The sequence below is a fragment of the Carlito syrichta genome, unplaced genomic scaffold (assembly GCF_000164805.1).
Source record: "Carlito syrichta isolate Samal-C Ts95f unplaced genomic scaffold, Tarsius_syrichta-2.0.1 Scaffold305252, whole genome shotgun sequence".
Lineage (NCBI taxonomy): Eukaryota > Metazoa > Chordata > Mammalia > Primates > Tarsiidae > Carlito > Carlito syrichta.
This window is the reverse complement of record NW_007249348.1, coordinates 21,512-31,830: the sequence shown is the minus strand read 5'-3', so window position 1 is coordinate 31,830 and position 10,319 is coordinate 21,512. Positions and strand designations below refer to the sequence as shown.

Here is a 10,319-nt window from a genome sequence, read left to right as displayed (position 1 = left end):
TCATCTGGATTTTCTAAAGAAGGATATCTCATTGTCAGTGCCATAGCTGCCAAAGTGTGATTCTGAAAGCACTTAAAATAACTCCTCAGGTGCCTATCCACAGCTTATTATGTGTAGTTTTAATCATTCCTTAAACACCCCGTTTTGTTGCCCTTTCTACTACTGCAGGTGATGGCAGCTGGGAACCAGGCAGGCAGAGACAAGGGAAATAAAAATAATACAACCCCTGCTTTGGTCTGTGCTTCCGTTGCCATGGTGATGTTGACAAGTGACACACAGGTGAGAGGTTCTCTCCACAGTGGAGCCTGGGGATCCGGGAGGCAGGACGTTAACACGAAAGTCTCCCAGGCCTCCTAGCCTTGAAAAGGACTCCACATGGCCATCTGGTCCATTCCCCTGCCTCTTACTTGAAGTCAAAAGATGGGCAGCATGTTACTAAAACTCTTCTAGAACCAAGTCTACATGCCCTAGTCACCTGTTGGGCTCATATTTCACAATATTCCTGGCCCTGAATGGCTTATGTCTAATCTCACAGTCTCTTGTCCTTCCAACCCAATTCCTGTTACTATTGCTTCTATGGAAATAAAAGTTAATCATCACCTTCACTCTGTACAGTAACCCAGGAGGTAAGACAAAAAAAAGACCAAAACCGGCCAGGCTCAGTGGCTCAGCCTGTAATCCCCGTGCTTTGGGAGCTGAGGTGAGTGAACTGCCTGAGCCTGTGGGTTCAAGACCCGCCTGGGCAATTTGGCAAGACCTCATCTCTACAATAAATTTTTAAAAAATTAGCTGGGCGTGGTAGTGTGCGCCTGTAGTTCTAGCTACTTGGAAGGCTGAGGCGGAAGGACTGCTGAGCCCAGCAGGTCGAGGAGCATGCCACTTTACTTCAGTCTGGGCGACAGTCTAGAGTGAGACTCCAACTTAAAAAAAAAAAAAGAAAGAAAGAAAGAAAAGACCAAAACCGCTGCAGCATGAACTCACTTGTTTCTGTGCTCCATGACCAGCTATGTTCCTCTTGGACCCCCTCCCCATTCTCTTTACCAGTCTTGGCCCTGGGAGTGAGCGGCTGACCCAGCAAGAGACTCCTGAAAGAAAGACAGCCCTGCTGCCCAACTCATCAACTGGGGCCAGCAGCCCTCCCATGAAGGATGACTTCTTCCTTCCGAATGAAAGAAAGCAGAGAGAGCAGGAAGGTCTGTTTTTAATGAGCATCTTTAAAAGCCTCTGCGACAGCAGACAGAGCCCAAGGCAGCTTGGAAACCCACACTGACGGCGACAGGGCTCTCAGGCTTCCAGATGACCCTGCAAAACAGAAGTAGTTCCGCTAAACTGAGAGCGAAGCTTTTTCCCACCTCACATTTTTAAAGATCCCAGCTTCTAAAATCATTTCAGCAATCATTCTACCTGCAAAACAAGTGATGTCCTTAATGGCACAGTCCAGCTGGAAGGTGAGATATGGCAGGAAAGCACCCAGTCCAAGGTGCAATGAAGGAAACTGCCCCCACACCTACCTACCAGAAGCAACAGAACCCTCCACCCCAACTGAGGTCATAAGGGAAAGGCCATCTGCACGAACACCATCTTGATGCTAACAGCCTCTCCCCATCTCCCTGTCCTCTCTCTTTATTTTTAGTCCGTGTCTCACTCTGTCTATCGGGCTGGAGTGCAGTGGCATGATCATGGCCACTGCAGCCTCGACCTGCTGGACTCAGGGGATCCTTCCACCTCAGGCTTCCAAGTCGCTACCACGCCCAGTTAATTTTTTGATTTATGGTAGAGACGAAGTCTCGCCAAGTTGCCCAGGCTAGTCTTGACCCCCTAGGCTCAGGCAATCCTCTCACCTCAGCCTCCCAAAGTGCTGGGATAACAGGTATGAGCCACCATGCCCAGCCCCTCCCTTTCTTTACCCTGAACTGCTGTACTCTTACTCCTATTCCCTTAATCTATTTCACTGAATTAGGAAGATTCCTGCTCCCAACAAGCTGTAGCATCCCTGGGCTTCTCTTCACAGTTCTTAATTCCCTAAAACAGTGTCAAGAAAACTAAACATTTGCATCAAACTTCTCTTAAGTTTCTCCACCTGATTTCTTTCCCACCTTGGACCAATAAACCAGTGCTTATTTTCACAAAAGTACAGAAGTCGCTCTAGAAGCGAGGTTAACACATACCCAAGGCTGGATTCTGTCTGGTCTCTGCCAACAGCTGAGCATCATGATTTTGCTAATTAAGCTGCTTTCTTGTCTTTAATTAGCTGCATGTGAATCTTGTTGGGAAGTCTTGGATCCGTAAAATAGTCTGGGATAAAAATCAAAAAGAAATCATCTACACCCAAAGGGAAAGAGGTTTACTCTGGGAGGGAGACAGCTTACTCTGTTGAAAAGTTAGGATGGCTTGGTCTTAGCAGGACCGTTGCTGGTGGCCCCATTCTCCCATGTAATTTGATAATGTGAGCCACCATAACAAATCCCAAGGTCACTGCCCCCACCTAAGCAGCTTCCTGGGAGGGCTCACACAGGACACTCCCTCTGACGAACAGGGAGCCATCAGAGGGCTCAGGGATTCTCCAGGTTTTCTGCTCCTGGACCATCTTGGGGCCCAAACAAATGCCAAGTATTATTCTTGTCTCAACCCAGCTTGCCAGCTCCCGTCTCTGAGATATCACGCCTTCTCTGAGAATACCCTCTCAGAGGAGAGCCAGGCTCTTGCAGGATGACGACAGATGAAGGTTTTTATACACCCAGCAGAATGTGACTCACAGGCAGCATCTGCTGTGGTAGCAAAGACGCACTTAGATTCAGTTAGAAATGGTTTGAGGTTTGAGGATGTAACCAACTCTGGGCTGACAGGACCCAAGAAATTGTCCAACCCAGCCCCCTCCTTCTAAATACCATTGACCTTAAGCCATCTCAGGCAGCCAGTCCATTAGAATCAGCTGGGGAGCCTTGAAAACTGTGGCTGCTGGGCCCCACCCCAGACTAATTAAATTAAAATCTCTGGGGGCGGGGCCTGAGCATCAGTATTTTTTTTTTTAAAGCTCCCCAGGTGATTCTAACGTGCAGGGGGGTTGAGAACCCTGCTTTAAGACTCCCAGGGAAAAAGCTGCCAGTGTGTTCCTTTGGGAATCTCAAAATTCTTAACAATTCTCACCACCAGGAAGGTCTGCCTCATTTCTTAGCTGTCCTCATTTTGAGGAAGTGACAATGGAAGAGAGAAGCCTTCTGAAGAAAGTTCCCTTGGGGGTCATCACAGGTGAAGGAGTGCCCCAGTCTCTGCGAGGAGAACCCAGGCTTCGCCGAGCCCAGGCTCACAGTAACACTCCTGTGCGGTTTCATCAGATGCCCAAAGTGGATGCTGCCGTACTCACCTGCAGCAAATTCTAGGATGTTGTCTGGTCTTTGCAGAAAAATTTCTCTGGAAAACATGAAGGGATAGGGCAGAAGGTAACACAGTGTTAAGGCAGCTGCAGCTTCTGCACAGGGTCCTGTGCTTTCTCATAGCAGATTCACCTGAGACACACCCATCTTGGGCGTGAGTCAGCTTCTCCTGACAAAGACTCTTCATCTCCTTCACCTGGGGACCTAAGGCAAGGCGTGAAGCACCCTAAATGGCAATATACCTATAGGATACTGCTCACTTCACAAAAGAGCCGTGCTGAAGCCTGGCGGGGTTGTCATTCATTCAACAACCACTCTCACAGAGCCATATCCCAAGCCGGGGGCAGGAGGCAGAGAACATGCAGCTGGTCCCGGGAGGCTCGCGTGTTGCGGGGGCAGATATGCAACCCCACGACTTCTGAGTATGTTTAACCATGAGTTCCTGGGAGTGGGAGGGGCAGACAACAAACAGCTGAAAGATAGACTTCAGATGGGTGTTGGCCTCACGGCCCAGCGAACAGACACAGAGGCAACACCTGCAGTGACCAGGCCACTGGAGAATTGAAAATGTCCTACGGCGTATAGGGTTTTATGGTCCATGAAGTATGTTCACAGACATTGTCTCACTTTACAGCAAACCTGCTAAATAGCAATTATGATGCCTCCATTCTACATATGAAGCAGCCAAGCCTTCAAAAGGTTAATCATTCGCCCAAGTTTACAAAGCTAGTGAATAAAGGAAAAGGGGCCCAGTGCTCTCCACAATCCGTGTTCTCCCGACCAAGGTCTCCCCCTCCCAGGAAGCTCCTGCCTAGCTTCAAGAATTCTGTCCCGCTTCTTCAATTCTATAATAATTGAGCACAAATTATGTGTAAGTAATTGCACCAGATATGAGCAATTGATCTTTTTTAAAAAGATAACAAATATAGCCCTTCCTCAAAGAACTTACAGTCAGGAAAAGGGACCAGGCGAGTTTCCATATGTTCAAAAAGCCAAGTGACCTCTGGTAAGTGCTAAAAGAGAGGCACTGAATAGTGCTCTAAGAGATCAGAGCGGGGAGAGGCCAGAAAGGAGAATCCCAAAAATCTTCACAGAGCAGCTGGCATTGAGAGAACCCTGGAAATATATATGGGATTTTAATAGGCAGGACAAGGGCTGGGACAGGAACATTCCAGATCCAGGGAAACAGCACCAGCAAAGGCCCAGAAATAGAACCGTTTATGTTCTATAGTCTGTGACTTTCTTAAGGGTAGAAGCTGGGTTGTGTACACCTTTGTATTCCCAATGATCAAAAGAGCACTCAAGGGGTGTCTGTGTGTGGGCACCATGAAGTCAGTGGAATGTTCAGTGACGTTCAGCATGGCTGGAGCAAGGGGCACGTGCAGGGAGTAGTGGGAAACTATGAGGCTCTATTACCAAGGCCCTTGAGTGCTGAGGAGACATGGTTGTACTCGATTCAAAAGCCAGTGGAAATGAATAAGGAACACATGGTGTAGTCACATAATATGCTTTTTTTTTTTTTTGAGTCAGAGTCTCACTCTGTCACCCAGGATGGAGTGCAGTGGCACACTCACGGCCACCGCAGCCTCAACCTGCTAGGCTCAGGTGATCCTTCTGCTTCAGCCTTCCAAGTAGCTGGAATCACAGGCATGTACCAACATGCCCGCCAAATTTTTTTTGAATTATTGTAGTTACAAGGTCTCATCAAGTTGCCCAGGCTGGTCTCGAACCCTTGAGCTCAGGCAATCCTCTTACCTCAGCCTCCCCAAGTGCTGGGATTACAGACTGAGCCACTAAGTCCGGCCCACAGTAGAATATTATATAGAAGTGAAAACAAAGGATCTGCTGAGCAAAAGGAACCAGGTACAAAGGAGCACATAGTGTAGAAGCCCAGTTATATGAAACATAAAAAAGCAAAACAAACCTGGGCTAATAGAAGCCAGGATAGTGTTTTGGGGGGAATGGACTAGAAGGAGCTACTAAGGGTCTGAAGTGCTGGTAGGTTCTATCTCTTCATCTGGACACTAGAACCATGTGTGTTTCTAGCTTGTGAAGTTTCATCCAGGATATGTCACTTTTCAGTATGTTATATTTCAATAGAGTGTTTAAAAACAAACCCAAAAAGGCAATGTTGTGAAGCTACTGAAGATTTTTTCCAGCCAAGGAATAACATGCTCAGTGCTGTATTTTGGAAAAATTCATCTCCCTGGGTATTTACAAAAACACCTAATAAAGTCCTTCTACAGTTTCGCACGTGGCTATCACACCTCCAGCCCCAAACCTGAGGTTTCTGGGTGCTTAAAATAAGTTAGATTCCTACACTTTCTATTTTTCAGGTCCAATCTTCAATGTATTAAGAGTTCTGGACACTATTAGTGAGAATAGACTGGAGAGGTGTGGCTTAACGACCATAAATCATTAGGATCCAAAATCCCAAGTGGGGAGGTCACGTCTCAATAAGAACTCTGCAGAGTTTCCCTGGCTTGGAGAGAGTTGACAGCACAGATCTACAGGACAGAAAGAACAGGCAAGTGGCTCAGGATCCCACCCCTCTCCTCCCTCCTGACTCACAGGAAAGGAGCATGTGAGCATCCCGCACAGAGGAGGAGCTGATTCTGGATCATCCTGCTACCCTTCCAAGGAAATAACAATAACACCAAACAAACAAAAGAAAACTCTAAAACTTCAAACTCTCATCCCCTCTCTCTTTTTTTTTTTTTTGGAGTTGGAGTCTCACTCTGTCGCCCAGACTGGAGTGCAATGGCTGCTCCCAGCCACCGCAGCCTTGACCTGCTGGGCTCCGGGCGATCCTTCCACCTCAGCCTTCCAAGTAGCCGGAATCACAGGCACGCACTACCACACCCGGCTAATTTTTTTTTTATTTATTGTAGAGATGAGGTCTTGCCTGCCCAGGCGGGTCACAAATCTCATCCCCTTTCAAACTCCACCCAGGAAAGGGAAAGGCCTAAAGAGGCCCAGAGGATTTTTTTTTTTTTTTTTTTTTTAGTTAGACTCTCACTCTGTCGCTCAGGCTGGAGTGTAAGGGCATGCTCACAGCCACCCTAGTATCGGCCTGTTGAGCTCAGGTGATCCTTCCACCTCAGCCATCCAAGCAGCAGGAACTACAGGCATGTGCTACCATGCCCGGCTAATTTTTTGATTTATTGCAGAGACAAGGTCTTGCAAAGTTGTCCAGGCTGTTCTCAAACCCACGGGCTCAGGCAATCCCCTCACCTCAGCCTCCCAAAGTGCTGCGATTACAGGCTTTAGCCACTGCGGCCTATCAAGGATGTCAAGTAGAGTATCTTCAGGGACAGCAAAAGAAGAAAAGCCTAGTGCCTCCCCACACCAGCAGGGGATGGTAAGAAAGGGAAGGGAAGGTGTCTGGGTTGTCCCCAGCAGCCAGGCCCAGATACCCAGTCTCCTCCTGTAAACTGTTCCTGGACAGAGAAGCAGGGCCATCTCTGACACGTGACTGAAACAACACCCTCTTCATTTACCACCCCCAAGCGTCCAAATTCTGATGCTTGTGAACAATGTAAACATTGATTTAATTCAGGCTTTTAATGCCTATCCCCAATCTCTCTGCCAGAACTATGTCCAACTTGATTGCTCGCTCTCCAGGATGGGAACGATGTCATCTTTATATCCCTTCAGAAGGTGCAAAAAGTAATGACCTTATCCCCAGGTGACAATGACAGAAGACCCCTAAATTATTTTTACAAATAATTTGGTTCTGTGCCCAACCTCCACAGAATAACTGGTTTCCGTTGTCCCTGTCACCTTTCCCTATCTGCCCCCTGAGGGTCTGCTGTCACTTGGAGAAATAGCTAAAACAGCTCACTGGAATAGTGAGATCCAGGAAAACAAAGGGGCCTTGGGGAAAAAAAAAAAAAGATACTCCTAATTAGCCGGGCATGGTAGCACTGCCTGTAGTTCCAGCTACTTGGAAGGCTGAGGCAGAAGGATCGCTGGAGCCCCAGCAGGTCGAGGCTGCAGTGGCTGGGAGCATGCCACTGCACTCCAGTCTGGGTGACAGAGTGAGACTCCAACTCAAAAAAAAACCCCAAACAAACAAAAAGACACTCCTACAGGTCTACATGTGAGGTGACAAAGGAGAACACCCCTCCCCACCCCCACTGGCTATAACCACAAAGCCCACACAACCCGGGGAGCCAGGGAACTGTGTGCTCACAGCACAATACAGTGGAAAAATAGTGGCTGGAATCCAAATTCAGGCAACTTGAGGAAAGTACTTCACCTCTCCCAGCTAAGCTTTTCTCACCCGTAAAACAAAAATGATACTAAGCTATCTTTGGTAGAGTTTCTGGGAGGATCAGCAAAAGTGTACCAAGATGCCACACACTGCACGGGCACCGGGGTCACCATCATGACTCCTCCATCAGCCCAGAGCTCTGGACCAGTAACAGAGACAGGAGACTGACAGCACAATTACAATACAGTGTGATAAGGGCCCATGTAGGGAAATAACTTAATGCCTGGAAATGGAAGCTATTATGATTATTTGAACCTTGCCTACTTGTCTTTAGCCAAACAGCCTCTGAGATGGCACAAATGCTTTTCATCCACTGCTGCACTACGATTCTATTTTTTTCTTCAGTTCTTTGCCTGTCATCCTGTTAGGAGATTTTTCTGTTCAAGCAAATGTCAGGTTGAAAGGCAGCGTGGGGGAAGGAAAGAACATTTCAGGAAACACCCAAGAAAAGAGTGGTTTCTAACCTGTGGAGTTTGTTTTTATCATGTTGTTCTCAGGGAGGAAAGGGCCAGACATCTGGTTTTTTTTTTTTTTTTTTTTTTGGGTTCTACTAGGGATTTTGTTCAGTTCCTCTGGTTGAGAATAGTGGTATACATCCAATGGCTGCCAGTCAAAGTTTTCTCAATGCCAAATTCCCTCTTTCTTTTTTTTCTTTTTCTTTTTTTTGAGTTGAAGTCTCACTCTGTCACCCAGACTGGAGTGCAGTGGCCACTCCTGGCCACCGCAGCCTCAACCTGCTGGGCTCCGGCGATCCTTCCGCCTCAGCCTTCCAAGTAGCTGGAACTACAGGCACATGCTACCACGCCCGGCTAATTTTTTTTTTTTTTGAGTGGAGTCTCACTCTGTCGCCCAGACTGGAGTGCAGTGACCGCTCCCGGCCACTGCAGCCTCGACCTGCTGGGCTCTGGTGATCCTTCCGCCTCAGCCTTCCAAGTAGCCGCAATTACAGGCATGCACTACCACACCTGGCTGATTTTTTGATTTATTGTAGAGATGAGGTCTCGCTGCCCAGGTGGGTCTCGAACCCGCGAGCTCAGGCAATCCACTCACCTCAGCCTCCCAAAGGCGCGGGATTACAGGCTGAGGCACCAAGCCCGGCTAATTTTTTTTTTTATTTATTGTAGAGAAGAGGTCTCGCCAAGTTAGCCAGGTGCGTCTCGAACCCGCGGGCTCAGGTAATCCACTCACCTCAGCCTCCCAAAGCGCTGGGATTACAGGCTGAGCCACCGAGCCTGGCTTCAATTCCCTCTTTTGAGTGTTATAAGGTATGTATTTATCCCCACAGTTAAGATAAATTAATATTAATTTTTTTTAAGTTAGGGTCTCACTCTGTTACCCAGGCTGGAGTGCAGAGGCATGGCTCACTGCAACTTCGACCTCCTAGGCTCAGAAGATCCCTCCATCTCAGCCTCCAAGTAGCTGGGACTACGCTGGGACTACGTGTCACCATGCCTGGCTTTTTAATTTTTTTGTATAGACAAGTTCTGGCTATGGTATCCAGACTGGACTCAAACTCCTGGGCTCAAGTAATCCTTCCGCTTCAGCTTCCCAAAGTGCTGGAACTACAGGCTTGAGCCAGAATATTAATTTGTCTTATTTTTGAGTCGGAGTCTCTATCACCCAGGCTGCAGTACAGTGGCACACTCACAGCCTCGACCTATTGGGCTCAGACAATCCTTCCACCTCAGCCTTCCAAGCAGCTGGAACCACAGGCACGGGCCACCAAGCCTGGCTAATTTTTAAATTTATTGTAGAGACGAGGTCTCATCATGCTACTCAGGCTGGTCTCGAACCCGTGACCTCAGGCAATCCTCTTGCCTCCCTCTCCCAAAGTGCTGGGATTAGAGGTGTGAACCACCACGTCCGGCCAGAATATTAATATTTGTAAGAATTTAGAGATAGCTGAAGAAAGCCCTGGGTGCCGCAAACCCCAGAGTTAGAAAAAAATCCAATCTTACAATAATTTCTGACGTTTAGTAAGTTAGAAGCAATACCGAGTGTTTAAAGAAAAAAAAGGGCACTCAAATTCCTCTCCCCAACGAGATTTGGTAGAATTTTCCCCTGGGTCCCCATAGCCAGTCTGGAAAACCACTTACCTGAAGAAACCACTTATGAGCAGCTCCACTTCTTTGTGGGCCCTCAGGTACTTTTCGTTCGCGATCCGAGTTTGAATCTGGGGAGCAAGAGCAAAGGGGTCGCGCGCTCCATGAGGCAGACTCAGGGTTCAACCCTGGAGGTGTGAAGGGCAGGGGGGAACGACGTGCGCATTCGACCCAGGTCTTTCCCCAGGACTCTTTAAAGTGTAATCCGCCCATCACCTTACAGATCCCACACCTCCATGCTGCCTCCTGCTCTCGGGCTTTAGCGGCCTTAGAAGGTCGGATCCCGACCGTCGGGAAGTTCTCGTTTGCATCTCACTTAAAGCAGCTGGCGGTGATTTCGGCCCATTCTCTGGCCAGATCCCTACTTCAGTTCTTCCTGCACTTCCAGACGCCCGTCGGGCTCTGTGGAGGGGCAAGAAGCCCCGAGGTCCGCGGGGGTCTCCCCGGCGCCCCCGCCATTTTTCAGGGACCAGCCTCCCGCTCCCCTCCCCTGGGCGGCCCTCCTCCCTGTCTAGGGACCCTGTCCTTGGGGAGGCGCACCTTGAAGGAGGCGGGGTGGGGGCGCGG

The 10,319-nt window shown here is 48.5% G+C and overlaps 1 protein-coding gene across 1 annotated transcript; it reads right to left on the bottom strand.

The window, feature by feature from the left end:
- Positions 1–1,181: 1,181 nt before the first annotated feature.
- RIIAD1 (regulatory subunit of type II PKA R-subunit (RIIa) domain containing 1) lies at positions 1,182–10,137 on the bottom strand. The gene is made up of 5 exons (XM_008061434.2): positions 9,985–10,137; positions 9,747–9,823; positions 3,365–3,411; positions 2,169–2,295; positions 1,182–1,302 (listed from the first exon to the last, which is right to left on the bottom strand). The coding sequence occupies exons 1-4, from the start codon at positions 9,988–9,990 to the stop codon at positions 2,225–2,227; spliced, it is 201 nt and encodes a 66-aa protein (XP_008059625.1). The 5' UTR covers positions 9,991–10,137; the 3' UTR covers positions 1,182–1,302; positions 2,169–2,224.
- Positions 10,138–10,319: the final 182 nt, after the last annotated feature.

What these genes read in the sequence shown, in the direction of transcription:
- RIIAD1 (XM_008061434.2), bottom strand. An exon ending in CTCATAAGTGGTTTCTTCAG is followed by an intron (nt 3,412 to 9,746) that starts GTAAGTGGTTTT and finishes CATGTTTTCCAG; the next exon opens with AGAAATTTTTCTGCAAAGAC. An exon ending in CATCCTAGAATTTGCTGCAG is followed by an intron (nt 2,296 to 3,364) that starts GTGAGTACGGCA and finishes TTTTTATCCCAG; the next exon opens with ACTATTTTACGGATCCAAGA.